This window comes from Lepidochelys kempii, chromosome 10, assembly GCF_965140265.1.
Source record: "Lepidochelys kempii isolate rLepKem1 chromosome 10, rLepKem1.hap2, whole genome shotgun sequence".
NCBI classification, from domain to species: Eukaryota; Metazoa; Chordata; order Testudines; family Cheloniidae; genus Lepidochelys; species Lepidochelys kempii.
The window spans coordinates 2,776,428-2,793,341 of record NC_133265.1 but is presented as its reverse complement, the minus strand read 5'-3'; the positions used below and the strand labels follow the sequence as shown (position 1 = coordinate 2,793,341).

At 44.6% G+C, this 16,914-nt stretch overlaps 1 protein-coding gene across 3 annotated transcripts in view; it reads left to right on the top strand.

Annotated features, from left to right (window-relative positions):
- Window positions 1-16,914, top strand: part of PRKCB (protein kinase C beta) — a 249,941-nt gene that overhangs the window by 201,237 nt on the left and 31,790 nt on the right. For all 3 annotated transcript variants that reach the window (XM_073361648.1, XM_073361647.1, XM_073361649.1), the window contains 2 exons: window positions 7,751-7,831; window positions 8,140-8,247. In XM_073361648.1, coding sequence (XP_073217749.1) covers window positions 7,751-7,831; window positions 8,140-8,247 — 189 coding nt within the window. The remainder of the gene's footprint in view (window positions 1-7,750; window positions 7,832-8,139; window positions 8,248-16,914) is intronic.

Here is a 16,914-nt window from a genome sequence, read left to right as displayed (position 1 = left end):
TTTTGTCATAAGCCCGCCGACAATAATTGTCAGTTGACAGCATTTCCTTCAGAGATGCTTGTGTGACTGAGTCTGGAGGTGGCTTGAGTTTTTCAAACCAGAGATAAGGGCGATCCCTTTAGGGCCGGCTGGAGAACGCATGCAAAGCAAAATGGTCACTGGAACTAACTGGGAATTTTTCCAGTGGAATGATTTTGCAACAGAATGGGCAGTTTCTACAAGGTTGAAATTTTTGGTGGAAAAAAATTAATTTTCCCAAAAAATAAAATTGATTTTTTCCCATTTGGAAAATCAAAATAAAATATTTCATTTAAGGTTGGTTTGACCTGATTTGGAATATTTCATATTTTTTAACAGACCCAAAATGATTTCTTTCAAATGACTTCGATAAAACATAAACTACACTTTCCTATTGTGACACATTGCCTTATGGGAGCTGTAGTTCTGGCCGCCTTTTCTCCAAAAGGCAGGGCTCCCAGTAAGACTACATCTACCATAAGGCAATGTGCAGATTTCATTCTGCCTAAGCTGTGTGGTGCATCATGGCAGTCCCATGACTCTGGATACATTGTGGGAAATGTCCTCAGGCAGGAAGCCTGGGCCAAAGGTGAAAATGAAGGCATTGTGCTCCCGAATGACAACTCCCATAAGGCAATGGGTCACCATAAGAAAATACAGTGTCATGTTGAAATGAGTCAGAACAAAGCATTTTTATGTCATTTCAAAAAACTGAAATAAAACATTTTGATTTTGGGAAAGTCTAAATGTTTTGTTTGGATCAAAAATATTTCCACACTTCCAAGTCATAATTTTTTTTCAGAATTTCCATTAAAAGGAAAATTTCTACTCCCTGTCTCAGAGCGGACCAATGCCAATGTTGGGATGTCAGAATTTCTTGCAGGAAAGAAATTCTCTGTTTTGCTTGGCTCCCACAGGGGCCTGCCAGGCTCCGGCTGCTGGTCTCTGTCACCCAGGACTATACTGAACATTTGTTCATTTAAATATTTCCGTGGTCTCTGCTGCCACTCCCACTGACCCCAGCAGCAGCAATTAGGCATTACTACTATGTTTGTCTCCCATCAACAAGGAAGCCAAAGGCCTGTCAGTCAAAGCTAATGTCTGAGCAAGAGTCCACCCACTTCCTTCCCAACTCTCTGTGACCTGCAAGCAAGGAGTTGCCTCCATTCTCTGCTCTCATTCCAGCTTTTCAGTGCCCTCTTCCAGCTGCTGGCTGGTGGAAGGAGGGTGAGGGAAGGCAGCACACAGAAATGCTTTAGTGCAAAGACCCTGTGGTCCTGCTCACAACTTTAAGGGGTTCCGGCCAGACAGGAGAGAACCATCAGGAAGATTCTCTCTTGTCCCCTCAAACCACCTTCTCAAGGGCTCAGCGCGGGTCAATCCCCTTCCTCTAGACACACAGGGCTGTTGCTAGCTCCATTTCCCTGCAGCACGACTGGGTCTCTGTGCCTGTTGTCCAGCCAGCTTGAGAGCTCCTCTCCTGGCGCTGGCGTGGCCCCTCGGCACAGAGACCCAGCAGACACCATAGCCCCCTTAGTAGGCTATGCTCTGCTGGCCTCCCTGGGTTTCTGGCTTGGGGATCAGGACCTGGAGTGCAGTCTCTGCCCCTCCCTGGCAGCCCAGGTTTGTTCCCCATCATCACCCGTCACCCATCCCAGTGGAATGTGGTGTCTAGTGGAATCACCCTTTGTTGCTGGGAATATGGGCACTGACCTGCCTATGAATGTGGTCTGGATCTCTCTGCACCCCTTCTCCAGCACCCCCGGAGCTCATCTCCTCACACCCAGATTCCCTCTCACTGGGGTGGGGCAGCAGGGTCCCTCTGATTCAGGGGCCTCTCCGTCTCCATCTTCCCCTCCTCGCGTATGCTCTCCTGCTGGGACCTGGGGGCAAGGCTACTCTGTCTCCAGGCCTTACTCCTCTCCCAGGACCACTCCTCGTAGGGACCTGTCTCAGTCCTGATTCCCTAGCAATTCTGCATCTGTGTGTGTAAGAGATCCCTGTTCCTATGTCCAAATCTTCCATGGAGAGCCCGCTCACCATCATCCCAGCCCTGGGGACATGTGCCCTACCTGTTCATTTGCAGCTAAGAGCCAGCAGTCTGTTACAGAAGCAGGGCTGCAGCATGTAGGTTGACAGTTCAAGAATGCCTGTGACCTTTCTACTGAATACGCTCTGACCAGGAAGGCAGGTTCCCCTTCCTAATGGCTCCCTCCTGTACATCAAGGAACCTGGTCCAGGAATCTGCAGGATGGCTCAATAGCCACGTCGGGCCACAAGGCCTTGCCTCATTCAGGGATGCCGACAAGGACTTTGTCCCTTTTGCAGCTTTGGCTCAGGGTGCAGGCGGATGGAAGGCAAGAGACTTCTGGCCTTCACAAGGCCCAGTTCGCAAGGTGTTAAATGGGCAGGAATTCTCCCCTCCATTTGGTCTGGGGGATTCCTGCCTTCCCCAGGCTCTTCCCATAATCGAAGGCCCCAGGATAAGTGCTCTCTTAAAGCAATACCTCCCTTCTTGTTATGGGACTGTTCTGAGCAGCCTTGGGGGGGAGGGAGGAAATTCTTAAGCTCCAAATCTGTGGTTCTGCACCCACGGTCCTTTGAACCCTATGACATTGTCTCTGTCTAGCTAACCTTCTGATGCTACTTTGCAACCGCCTGTCGGGGTGCAGCTCCCTTTCGTTCGGCTGGGTCTGGCTCTCGATTTGGCTGCTGTCCAGATACTCGCAGAAATGCTGAGTCCTCATTGCCAATCTTTGCCCGGGGGGAACCTGTATGTTATGTTTTCCTACCTGGGTGGTGGTGTCATTTCTACCCCCTGACCCCTTGAGTGCAGAAATTGAGTCAAAGATCTTTGCCTTCTTAGATTGTGGCTTTCTCATGATTGGACAAGGCTCCATCTCTTGGGATTTCTCCCTGGAGCTCCCATTTGGAGCGGACTGGCCTCAGAGGGCAGAAGCGTCTGTTTCTGAAATCTGTAAGGTGGCCACCTGGTTCTCCTCTTCATTTGGCCTGACCTGTTGGATCTGCCCTCATTTCATGATACTTTGTTGTCTATTAGGGCTTCCAGGACAGCTGTAAGGTAAAGCACCTCCATCTGCTCACTGCTTGCAACATCTGTTGTTTGTAAATGGTGTCACTGGATTGGATGGGAAAAGAGGGACGGCCGACAAGGGAAAACTACTCGCCAGTAGGTCTGCTGGCTGTAGTCAGCCCGTCTCCCATCCCAGCCTTGACGGAGGCCTATCTCCCTGTCCTTGTACTGGAAGTCTGTAGTTGGAATGGAAGTGGGTGGGCAGTGTATCGCTTGTACACTGGCCTTTCCTGGCAGATTAGTTACCTCATTGCATCTCATAGGGAAAACTATGACGAACAGAACTACCAGTGACTAATATTCCCTTATTAAAATAATCCTGAGGCATCCCCATCCTGTGACTCGCAGTGAGAGGCTGCAGGTGTGTTCTGAAATAAATTCGTAGCAATGTCCTCAAACTGTTCAATATCTTAATGCTTGTTTCAGCTTATTACTTTACCAACTGATGGCATGGTGTGTGACAAATTTTGCTTAAATTACCGCCTGGGGGCAGGTTAGCCGTTTATTTAAGGTAACCAGTGTTGCGCTTGCTCGTAAATACCTGTCCCCTTTAAAAAAAAAAAAAAGAAAAAAAAAAGAAATCTTCTTACATTCTGCCTGAATGCTCAGCAATGAAACATTAGTATTTACCAATTGAAACAGTTTAAGGAAATAAATCGCCTTCAGATGTATGTCAGATTATGTCCCCGTATTCTAAACTGCTTTCTGTTTCGTCTCTGCCAGGGAGACCTTCATTACACGACTAGCCCAAATGTGTATTATGTAGCCGCTGTGTATTAAGACTAATAGCTCTGTTGCTGTGGATGATTAATACTCCTTCAAAGCAGGACAAATGACCATTTTCTTTGGTAGTCAACTGAGCATTATCACTCAAGCACTTATTTTCCTTGGTTTAATTTGTTTTTTCAATAGAAAAGCAGAGAATGGGAAATTAGGATGCAAATTGCTAATGGATTCAGGAATAATATTATTATTTGATAGTGCTCTTTACTGTAGATCTCAAGGAAGTAAGTAAATTTATCCCCAATTCATAAATGGGGAAACTATGCACACACACTTGGCCAACATTACACAGCTGTTCAGTAGCAGAGCCAAGATTCGAACCCAGATCTCCTACATTCCCGTGCAGTTCCTGCTTCACGAGGCTCTGCTGCCTTCCATTAAGAAGTTGAAAATGTCTAAATGCTATCATGGCCTCAAGTTAGAAACATCCTGTGATTTGCTTGACCCATTTGCTGGGACTCTGTTATAAGGTACAAGTCACTCTGGTACCTAAGGGACTGAAGTGAGTATGAATGACCATCACTGGTACAGTTTCCTGTGCAGGAGCGAGTGCTATTTAATGGTTGTTTTTTCTGGTGTTTTATTTACAGACATTGGTTTACTACAAGGTTTTTTGTTTAGTTGTTTAATATTTTTTACGCTTAGAGGGCTTTGATGTGAGTAGTTCACCCCTGAATTTCCCAGGGCACTGGCAAATCACCAAAAACCAAGTGAAAGGAACACTCAGTGAACTTGAAGTCAAGGAAATTCCAAGCTGAAACTCAGTGTCAGATCTCCGTAGTTCATCAACACTGCAAGGATAAGAACAGTCCCCAGTTCAAAAAGCTATGTGTCTGATTTTAAGCACACGGCTCATGCATTTATAATCAGGCACATGTGCAAGGACTTTGCTGAATCAGGGCCCCTGTGAAGTTAAGGACAGGATATCAGCTCTGACCTTTAGACTTAACTGAATGTCATTGCTTTTGTAGGTTTAAAGTAGGCTGTTAATAGGTCATTTGATGAGGCCTGTGATTTAAAGACTGAAAACACCTTATTTTCCTGATGGGGCAGAAATGGAGCATGGTAAGAGGCCATAATTAGACTCTTTGTCGTACACCAGAGGGGTAACTTTGGAGCTGTTCTGATCTATTAGGCAGATAGGCTTGGTCATGTATTGTTTATCTAAACCCTGCCCCATGAGCCTCTTGTATGTAGCCAGGTCCTTTCCAAACTATCGGAAGAGAGAAGCTCTTGTTATAACCTGTTCCATTTCATGGCTGTAATCAAATGCAAGTGGCTGTTTGCATTATGGAAGATTGACAGAATAATCTGAAAAATAGCCAGTTGCCTTTTGTTCTTTGGGGATGTTGTTCTCCGAGGGAGGGGGAGGTGGAATGTGCCAGGGTTTTCTCTTTACGTAGGAGAGAAATGGGGCTCCATGTGGGCTCAGATGTCGTTTGTGTGGATCAGATTGCAGGATTGGGGCCTCAGTCAAACATGGGGGGTGGGTAGGTGGGAACAGAAAGAAAAACCTCTTGGAGTTGAACTGAATCACTGTGTGTATATTTTACTGTGATTAGCATGTGATTTGCATTCATATTTGAATATATGAATCTATTCAGAATAGAATTCTGTAATTAGGATGAATAAATTGTGTAATTGTTCTGCGTTAAGTGACAGATGGCACAGCCTAAGGCCTGTCAAACTCTGTATGAAACAAGGCCCAGCAGCAGCAGCTAAGCAAATAAACTGGGGCTTGAAAGAGCCCTTCAGAACACAGATTCACTCTTTGCAGAAGCCAGGTTCCTTTAATTCAGGTTTCCAGCCTGGTTATAACTCTGTGTGTGTGCGCGTGCGCTCGGGTTTCCTTCCTGCTTCCCTTTTGATCATTTGTACCCTAGACTAGAGTGACTTCCTCATTTGAAAATGGGAAAATAAAATGACAGAAACATGGACTCTCCCAGACTCCCCCATATGCACCGTCATTCAGACGGAGCTGGGCCGGCTGACTCAGTAGCTTGGTAGAACAAACGGTGCTCCTCCTTCTCTCCGTCACTCTCAGGAGGGCTGATTTCTGGAGTAGTTTCTTTCCTTAAATAGCTAGGAAATCAAAACACATGCTAGTATCACCACTGTTTGGCTGGAACGTCCCGGTTGTGCAGCGGGATTGTACATTCGATTTTTCTGTGATAGAGACACAATCTATGCTGGTGTGTCTAAATTGTCCTTTCATGTGGGCGAGGTACTTTGTTCATTTGGGGCTCAATCACACAAGCCAATGAGTATTCTGACCCTGATCCAGCAAAGCCCTTAGAGCATGTGCTTAGATTTAAGTACATGAGCAATCCCATTGACTGTGATAGCCTGGGCCCTTATTCAAGGTACTGCGAAATGGCTTAAGTAGTTCACAATCTTGAAACAAAGTCTAAAGTCTGCTAGTGATCATGCAGATTGCTGATGGTCTGAGTACTGTGCAGGAACATGCATTTCTGGGAACAGTCTCTGGTCCGCTCCTAATGCAGGAATACGTACCAGCAACGTCTGCATGCATAAAGCATAAACTATGGTGCAATATTACTGCCTCTAGTTTTGAAGAATGTGAAGTGGAGAAGGCTTATTTAGGTAAAGTGGGACTTTCTCATGGTCTGGTCAGTTTTTCTCCACTCAACAACTTTGCTATCTAAGTGGAGTTTCTCTGGAATTAGAATTTTAACTTAAACCTTGCAATGCACCAGAACAATTTCTGAGCTTTCAATTTATTTCGCTAGAAGGAGAGTTTCTCTGTGCCAGACATTACTCCAGTTGGGTTCAGCTGTACTCTGCCCTGACTGATGGCTGTTCATGACATAGAAGAAATTAAACCAAGCTGTGTGCAAAGCTGGTAAATGATCTTGCTGATTTCGCTGCAAGGTTGTATAGACTGTGATTTCACAGCCACAAGTTTTCACAAAAAGAGCCATGCAAAAAAAATGTGAAATGTCATGTTTTGAGGCAAGAAATTGACCCTTATTCCAATGAAATTTTGGCCCTTGACATTTCAAAAATGTAATGCCTTTCAATTGAAAATTGAACGATTATATCCATTTTAACTCCAAAATGGTCAGATTTGTAAGCAAATGTGATGCTGCACAGTTGTGGGAGCTTTTTTCTTTTTCTTTTTTGTTTTCTGGAAGTTTGAGCTATTTTATGAAATAAAAATGCAATCTAATAGCTTCAAATGTTGAGAATTTTAATTACTAAAATTTCATAAGCCCTTTTGAAAGGTATACCTCTACTGAATATACCTAAAGGGCCAAATTCTGTACTGTTACACCAGAGGAACTGCAGAGAAATCAGTGGAATTAATCCAGTTTTACACCAGTGTGAATGAGAGTAGAAGTTGGCCTAATGTTTCTGAAACAATATTGTATCTGTAGTGATGAACCTACAGTTGTGAGCAAACCTGATCACTCTGATGGATCATATTATTGTTCTCTCTTGTCACGCGTTGACTTTTCAGGCAATATCGCAATTTACCTGGCTTCTTGGAGCTGAAGCTCATAGCAGGCTGTATTTTAGACACCATGTGTTCTGTATTTTTTTTTAAATCAAATACATGCTAGTTGAAAAACCAGAGGGAATGTTGTGTTTGTCCTGATGTCATACCTCTGCCATGTTAATGAGCGCTGTGCAATGCCGACTTTCAAAGGTGTTGAATACCTGCCAGTACTGTAGATTTCAACAGCGGCTGCAAGTACTCATCACTTCTGAAAATTCGACCACAAATAAATATCCCTGTCCTTTTGACCTGGACCAAGGCTTGGAATTATTTTCCATTGTGCCAACAGGCTAATAATTGAAGTGTTATAATCCTGCTGTTTTTGTTGTTTTTAGATAATTGCTTATCAGCCCTATGGAAAGTCGGTGGATTGGTGGGCATTTGGAGTTCTGCTCTATGAAATGTTAGCTGGCCAGGTAATTGAATTTTAATTGATTCCCATGGGATTTTGTTAAATTCCATTGTGAGCAGCTGTCAAAGAGCAATTTGTTTTGTCCCATCAAACATTGGGATGGGGGAAGTGCTGTGTGCTTTGTGCGGTGCTGGGGATCAAGAGTCGTGGATCACAGTCATTGGGAGAGGCTGCAAATCTGGAAGAGATCAGTCATGAAGAGCCCAGAGAAATGAAAGGCAGCTGACTTCCTACCTGAAGATCATAGACACAAACATTATTCCAAGAACAATGATATGCCACTTAATCTGTCTTCTTTCTCTTCCTCCCTAGGCGCCCTTTGAAGGGGAAGATGAAGATGAACTTTTCCAGTCCATTATGGAGCACAACGTAGCCTATCCCAAATCCATGTCCAAGGAGGCTGTGGCAATCTGTAAAGGGGTAAGGGGCAGCCTTGGCTTTTCGCATGGGGCAAAGAATGTATGGCTTGGTTTTTATGCAGCTAGGTGCAGAGTTGCACATGCAACTGCATGCCTAATTCAGGGTGCTCTCCCTACAGCGGCTGTCCCACATAGTGGGACCGCTCATACAAATGGCTAATAATAGTCATTTGTGAGCAACTTGTGCGCACAGGCCATGGTTACTGAGCTCAATACAGGAGTAACTGGGTGAAATTGCTTGGTCTCTTTTATACCAGAAGTCAGACTAGATGATCTCATGGTCCTTTCTGGCCTTTAAAATCGATAAGTAGCTGTAAAAGGGGCCATCCTGCTTGCTCCCTCCTCGGGCTGTGATATCGCAGCCCACGGGGGATTTGCATCCTGTGGCCGCTCTGCGAAGCAAACTGTGGTGCTAACGTGTCTGCCTCCGGGGTGAAACGCTGCCCGTGAGTGTTCTGCCTTTGCCTTCAGTGGGCTCCGGGGTTCATTCTGGACATGAAAGCATCCAGGTTCTAGTGGCTCACCTTTCCCTCGGAGGGCATTAGGCAGTGCTGTGTATTCAGTGTCCAGTTGCCAGCCATTTTGAACAGCTGCAGCAGAGAGATTGTGCCACCTTAACGTGTCTCTTCCAACCCACCCCTCACACTGCTCATGGGGTTGAGCGCCCTTCCCCGCTCTGTGCGGGAGGGAGAGCGTGCCTCAGAAAGCAGCTGCTTTCCCCTTCCCTTCCCTGGCTTTATCCCTTCTTCCCTGGTGATTTACTGTGTGTGGACGTTCCGAAGAGGGGCCCTCGCGCCGCCCTGGGAAGAGGCAGACTCCTTGTGCTGCGGCTTCTCCCGTTGATTGGGAGAACACCTGCTGTGTGCTGCTCCCGTCTGCTCAGTGCCGCGTGGGGGGCACAGAGGCCCCATATCAAAGGGGAGTGTAGCGCACAGCCCTACAGAGGCAAAGCAGTGCCAGTTCCTGGAGTAGGTCCCCCATTCTGATGCGGTGTGGGTACCACAGGCTGTTTACCGGCCAGCCTCTTCTGCACAGGGGCCTCTCTATTATTTCATGCCTGTCTCAAAGAGTTCTAAACACCTGTTGCCTTTTTGTCCCAATTCGTCGTCCTGCTGCTGTCACACCAGCAATCCTGGCGGGAGGTAGTATGGGGTCAGCATGGGTTGGTTTGAGCCCAGCCGTGCACCCCCCACCCCATTCTCTGCCTTCACTCCCTTTCCGTCAGCCCTATCTGTGCCTTTTGGGCAAACAGTCCAAGTCTAGTTTCCAGAGCTCTGCGGCTGTCCTGGCTCGGCTGTTTCTGCAGAGCTCTCCTCTCTGATACTGATAGGACCCTGTGGCAAGAGAAATAAAGGTAAAACATCATCCTGTGCTTAATCGGTTTATTAATGGGTCTCCTCTCCTCTAAGCAGTTCCAACACGTTCAGAAGCAGGACCAAACTCTTTATTTTCATTGCTGTCTTAGGCCAGGGCTACGCTACCACGTACTTCGGTGTAACTGGCATCGCTCAGAGGTGTGAATAAGCCACCCGCCTGAGGGTCGTGCGCTACGCTGACCTGAGCACTAGCATGGACAGTGCTCCCACGGCCTCTCACGAAGAGGGGTTTATTGTGCGGACAGGAGAACTCTCTCCCGTCGGCAAAGTGTCTGCACCAGACCCATTACAGCGGCCCTGCTGCACTGGCCTAGCTGCGCGGATGTAGCACTTCTCATGTAGACTAGCCCTTGGTGGTGGTACATGGACGTCGAAGGGCGTGACCTTGCAGCTGAGGGTGTGGGGATGCAGCAGTCTCCAGGCAGCACTTGGACATGTCTTTGGCGTTTGGGCTGCTTGCCTTCCAGTTAAGTGGGAGTGGAGGGGGTGAAATGTGGAAGCTGAAAACAGGCACCAGACTTGGGACCATTTATCCAGAGACCCCTCTACCACACTGAGTGGCAGCAGGGGCAGTTCATGAATCTGTATAGACTTAAAACAATATCAGGGCCAGGATCTGGGAACCTTCATAATGATATTTCGAACTAATTTTAAGGTAGAAAGTAAGGCCAGAATCCTGCCAATTTAAGTGCTCGTACATGTATTTTGCAGGATCAAGGCCTAATTTTTCCTTATCAAATGGCTTTTGCAATGAGACCCTGTATGGAGCAGTGTCCTGAGCTGGGAACCAGCCCTACAAAGACTTAAGTGCATGGCTAACTTTGTTTGCACCCTAAGTGATCACAGCACATTAGAGTCTTGATGTGGATGTTTATTATTCAGGTTTGACCCCATTCCTCAGTCAGCCAGAACTCAGCTGTAGTCCAAGCTCTTTGAGCATTAGATTATTGTGTAGGGTGCTTGCTTTATTTTTAAAAACTTTTTATTTTTGTTATTTTTAAAAATGTCAAGCTGTCTGTAACTCAGAAAGTAGCACTTGCCCCTGTTAGTGGAAAACGACACAACTTGCGATTAATATTGCTGCTACAGCATTGCGCAGCTCCCTCTCCCTTTGCAGCAGGACTCACAGTGTGTGTTACCAATGGGAATACCGGCTCTTTGGAGGGGAAAAGTTGAAGTGCTCCAGGTTTTAAGTGGGTCAGGGGGAAGTGATTGTTTTCCAGGTCACTTGGCAGTCAATTTCAGTGAAAAGTAGCAGGTCAGTAAAGTCTGTGTGTTAATTTAGAAGCCATCATATTAATCTGAGCAGGAGTTTCTGCCAACTTGCTGGTTGTTAGTGGGGGGAGGAGGAGGCTATTTCTCCAAGTCTGGCATTAATGAAGAGAGGAAGATGTTTTCTGGTGTTATGCTAAACATCATTATCCCCACAGTGCTCCAGGGAGTAACACTGGCGAGTGATTAGAGATCGGAGCAGTGATAAATCTAGCCGTCTGCTTTATTTTCTGTCACATCAGTCAAAACCTGAATGCTGTAAATCGACAAGAAGAGACCATGATTAAAACATCTGCAGGATATAGCTGTAATGGCTTTTCTCACTTCTGGCAAATATGAAGCTGCATGGAAGGAGATTTAACTGTGCATACAAGTCTGGTCTCCTTTGTAAATTCTTTCTTTTTTGTCTTGTGTACTTTGTGTAGACAACAAAGTGGTGGTTCAACACACATATTTTTCTGAGCTAAAAAGATACAAGGGACATTGCATTTTTCTCCCATTGCTCCCTGCTCCCCCACAAAAAAGCCGACTGCAATTTTAAGACGCCTCAGTAAGCTGAAAAGACAGCCCTTGTCCAGACACATTAGAGGGATCGGTATCTTCAAGTTAATGAGCATCTAAGTCTTGTTACTTTTCCAGGAAAAAGTTTCTAACATACAAAAACAACCCAGTTTCAATTAAATGAAAAAAGCTATTGGAAAAAGCTCTGCCTGTAAACCTGAAAGGTTTTGTATATCTCAGCCAGGATGTCCAGGAACAATTGAAGGGGGATTTTGTTGTCCCTACACAATTTTAATCGTATGTCCTAGTGCCAGTCATTATTTAGTGTAGTCTTAGATGTGGCTTTGGGAAGTCAGGAGATGGAAAGCAATTTCACACAGAAGGCTCTGTTTCTGCATGAGCCAAATGGTAAATGTTGATCAGATGCACTCACTGGCAAACAAATGGGATACTTAACTGCATCTTTGACTCTTCATTAAATGCCACTTACTAGATCAAATGTAATAGTGCTTTCCCTATTAGAGTATCAGCTGGATCAGGGCGGAGGGGGTGTTTTAGGAGAAGAAATCTGAGTTGTTTTGAGGAGGGGGGGAAGGGGGAGGCAGACGTAGTAACTATTGGTTTTATTGTGTATAGCTCTCTTTGTGCAATCCATTCACGCTAAAGAGACCAGAAATGCTGGTTCAGCTCTCAAAAGCCAGCAGTCTTGCTGGGCAGACTCCTGCCATCAGACCTGTGTCCTAGATGAAATGACAGGTTGGTCTTCCATCCAGACTACCTGGCATGTGACAACTACAAATATACCCCTTCTCTTTTTGAGGGATGCATTCTTGTTTGTGACCCAACTGGTTTTCGTAAAGCCTGTGTTTAGTGGATCACATGTGCACTCGATCACTGGCATAAGTATAAACTATTTTCTTCCCATCTGGAGATTTTTGAATGTGCCTGAACAAAGTCACTGTTTCCAGGTGAACAGATTGCCTGTGAATACCAGGTCCCTCTTGAATCTCTGTTGATAGCAAAGGCAGAAAGTGCCATGGCTTTCTCAGTAAAATCTACAGGTATTTTGAATGGTATTTTCAATGGCTCAGATGCCTGGGTGGGGAAAACATCATATAATATATAACTAGCACATTGTTTAGGTCATTTTAGTGGTGTAATAGATACATCAGGTGATTCCACATCCCACTACTCCTATGATCTATTGGTGACATGGATACTGAAGTAACACACAGTATCTGATATTTCCAATGGAATCTTTATCTTTTAATAATGTTGAAAAGCTGATAAAATGTTTTTTGTTTTTGTTTGTTTGTTTGGGGTATTTTGGGGTTTTTAAGATTTTTAACGTCTGTTTTAAGTGACCCTGATAATATGGGAAGATTGCCCGGGAGGATACATCATTGGGGTGATGTGTTTGTGCCGTGCTGTGGTGACATGCTGAATGCCATGGCACACTGCACGATTTAACACACCAGTCCAACAGGCTTCATGCAACTGACTAATTCTGCAAGTGACCATTCACAACATTCTGGTGATAGTCAAAATTTTCCAAATTTTGAATTCTCAAAGACCTATTTTTGTCAAAAAAATCAAATTCTGATGGGGAACTTTCAACTAGTTCTGCGACAGTCTGTTTGATCCTAATGCTGTCTTTGCTTTTCTTTATGTCTGAGGGTTCAGCTCAGTTTCTATTATCCCAGTTTACAGGGACACAAGTTATTGCGACTATGTTCCAACCATGAGAAGCTGGGAAAGAGAGAGATCATGGCTTTCAACTGTTTAGGCCTGTGGTTTTCTTTTAAGTGAGGTTTCCCATCTGTTTATCTCTTGGGATAACTGGCAGATAATGAAGACATTAGAGATGCTCTCGGTAGGTAATGAATAGGCAATGAACATACAGTGGAGAGAAACCCAGCTTTCAGAACAAGACACCATGGTACACAAGAACTGTAAGTGGTAATCTCCATATTAGTGACATGTCTAGTGCATGCAATGAAGTCAATATGTTGCCTGCATGTCATGTGAGCCAGACACTGAATTTAGAGGGGGGCAAAGATCTGTTCAGGCATTTCCACCTCCCAGTGCTTTAAACAAAGCCCTCAAAGATTTAGCTCCGTTTGCATCTCCATTGGCTAATTCCATTATAACTTGAGAAGTTAAGGCCCCAGGTCAGCAAAAGTACCTTAGGGTACTTGGTTGAGAATTTTGCTGCATTAGGACTTGAATCAGTAGACGCTGACCACATAGTCAAGATAAGAAATTATGTTTGTTTTTCCTAGACTACATAGTTGTTTCTTGAAGTGTACCATGGGCCTTGAACATGTGTTGGTTTAATACAGTCCTCTTAATCTATGGTGATGTGTTGTATTCACGGCATTAGCGTAGGGATTAAACCAACTTGTTCCTATTTAATACAAACAATGCCAATTATTCTCTTCTATAAGTCAGGAGACTCAATCTGTAGGCTTCATGGGCTTCTGTATAACAATAGCAGATGGTGACTTCATGCTAACATGAAGAATAAAAGCACAAAAGGAAACTGGAAGATTTAATTTCTGGGTGCATGTATCAAAAATACAGAAGAATAACTGAATCACAATATAGCCCTGTGCAGCAATGCTGACAGGTACATCAAGTAGAAAATTAATCTTTTATAATTCATTAGCCAGGGCAAGCTGTTCAGAGTGTGGTGTGGATTTGTGTTTACTTTGGGAAATTGTGTGTTTAACAGGGAAATTTAAATTTATAAATTGTATGTGTGTCTGTGTATGTGTGTTTGTATGTTTGAAACAACTACCACCAAAAAAACAGCAGGTAAACTGTAAGATTTTGGCTAGTAAAACCTAATTAGTAAATTAATGTAAGATATATTTACTGCTGTGTATGAGAAGCTGATTGTAAAACAACAGTAGATGCAATGGAACCGATGCTAGTTCAAATTTTAATGTGCGCCCCTACAATAGTCAAATTTCTCTCTTAAAACAAAGATCTACCTATGAGTTAACATCCAGGTCTCAGTCTAGAGAAATTTAGCTCCATCAACAGTTTTCTGGTATCCTGCATTGGCGAACGCCAGCTCCAGTAGACAATGCATGCAATACACAGCATTCAGTCTAATACCGGCTGTGGAAACAAAACAGGTATTCACATCTGTTATTAGAACTACAAAAAATCCACTCGTGAAATTGAAAATTCTCTCCCTAATTCTTCAATGTTAAATTCTCTTGTGTGAGGAGAGCATGATAACTTGGTGTGCGAGGAAAGAGATAAGGGAAGTCAGGGATTGTCGTGTAGGAAGGAGCAATGCTGAAAGGTGAGCGAGATTTCCATACAAACCCAAGTAGGCGTTGAAAAACATTTTGGCATTTAAATTGCGACCATCAGATTTTTGTCAAATCTGAACTAGAAGCATATCCTGCTGGTTTCTCAGCGAGATGCCATATTTCTGCCATACTGCCTCCACAGGATCTGATCCAAGTCAGTGGGTGCTGAGTAGGCTCAGGTCTTCAGAGGAGTCACGTGGCTGAAACATGTCTCGTTTCTAATTCACTATTTGAAGTGACTCATCCTGCTTGGCATTTTCCCTGCTGAATTTTATCTGTAGGAGTCCCAATGCTTGATGTTTCGGCCTAGGCCCTGGTCGTGCCAACATACATGTGCTTAACTTCACTGCCATGAGGAGTCCCATTGACTTCAGTGAAATGAAACATGCATGTGAGCGTCCCCAGGATCAGGGCCCAAGAAAGAAGACCCCTCATCTAGCTCTTTGCATGTTGGCTGGATGTAATCCAAGCTGATATTGCATGTGAAAATCAAATGTAGAGATGGAGAGAGACTGCAACTGAACGAAACAAATTTGATGAAGAGTTCTCAGTGGACATTGAGCAGGGGGTTGGGCTAGATGACCTCCTGAGGTCTCTTCCAACCCTGATGTTCTATGATTCTGACATTTTAGAGTCTCAAATTGTAGAGGAAATGCTTTGTAATAACTTCCCATTGATTCATAGATGACTTCTCTCACCGTTGTGATTCAACTGGCAGGATTTGACTTATCAGCGAGGGTCTGATCCAGAGCTCTGTGAGGGAGATGGAAAGACTCCCATTGACCTCACTTAGAGGTGGCTCAGCATCATAATGAATATAGTGAATGCCAGAGCAAAGATCTGAAACAGGGAGTCTCCCACTGTTTGGCACTGTATAGAGTGGAGGGGAGCCAAAAGAAAGCCACGTAACAGCCTCCATCTGGGGCTTTTGACCACCAAGAACAGCCCCCTCCCTGCCATATGGGACAAGTGGTGTGGCCCATTCTTGTACTTCTAAGGCTTGTTCACTCTGGTAGGGGAATAGGGGAATCCATATCAAACGTTAAACAAAAACGTGACTACATTTTTATATATAGGCTATTTACCCTACTCTTCTGAATGAGCAGGGACATTTTTGCTTTTATTACATCAGCATAGTTTGTTACAATGTAATTTTTATTCTTATTATTTATTAATTTTTACAATGACTCGAATACTTCAATATCAAATAAGACAATAGTATCCATCAACGATAATGAGTAAGTAAAACAGGTTCGGTTCCCCCCGCTCTGAGTCCTACCATCAGTGTTACCCTTTTTCTTCCTGATCCAACTCTACCCCTACCCAACCACAGCTGTCCTGTGCTCCTGGCAGCCACAGTTACAGCGTCTCTTCTCTGACAGAAGGGGAAGACAAGGGAGTGATGCTGTACTGGACGGACACCAATATCACTTCCTAAGCTTGCTAATGGGATGCTGTGATCCTCGCCACTAGCAAATTAGCACATCTTGTCTGGAAGATGATTGATCAAGATCTCAGAAGCCAGGGCCCGCTGCCTGACACTTTGCTGCTAGCTGCTGGGATTTCCAGAGCTGATGCCGAAGCCATGAACGTTATTTCAGTAGCCACTCAACCTCTGGCACTGAAGGGGTTAACCTGGGCTGGTTTCGCAGCTGACTGGGTAATGAATGCACTGCCACTGGCCGCCAGGGTGGTGGTTGGCTCCAACCTTTTTACTTCGCTTCACATTTCTATTTCCGTTTTTTTTAAAATTATTTTATTTTGCAGGCTTTTCCCTGCCATTAGGTCTGCATGGAACTTTTCTTTTAAGATCAGTCTCCCTGAGCAAGTTTATGTGCAATCATGGGTGACATGATTGATTTATGTCAAAACATTTGCAATGTCCAGAACAGAAGCCCTTCTTGGGCACACAAGTTCTGCTACATTGCTGTGATGGACTCTCTGCAGAGTGTGAAATTCACCCCTGACAGAGCGGCCAGGTCCAGGTTCCAGAATCACTTAAATCCTGCTTTCACCCAAACAGCATTGTGAGTCATGTGTACACCTCTCAACCCTCCCTAGTTTTGAGGGCTGTCACTCATTTTTGTCCCAAAAGTTACCACATTCCACACAGGTAAATAAAAAATGGGGAGACACCACATCAGGAAAAGAGCCAGGAATCAGAAGCTTTAGGAAGAGAGGCCTTGACACTAA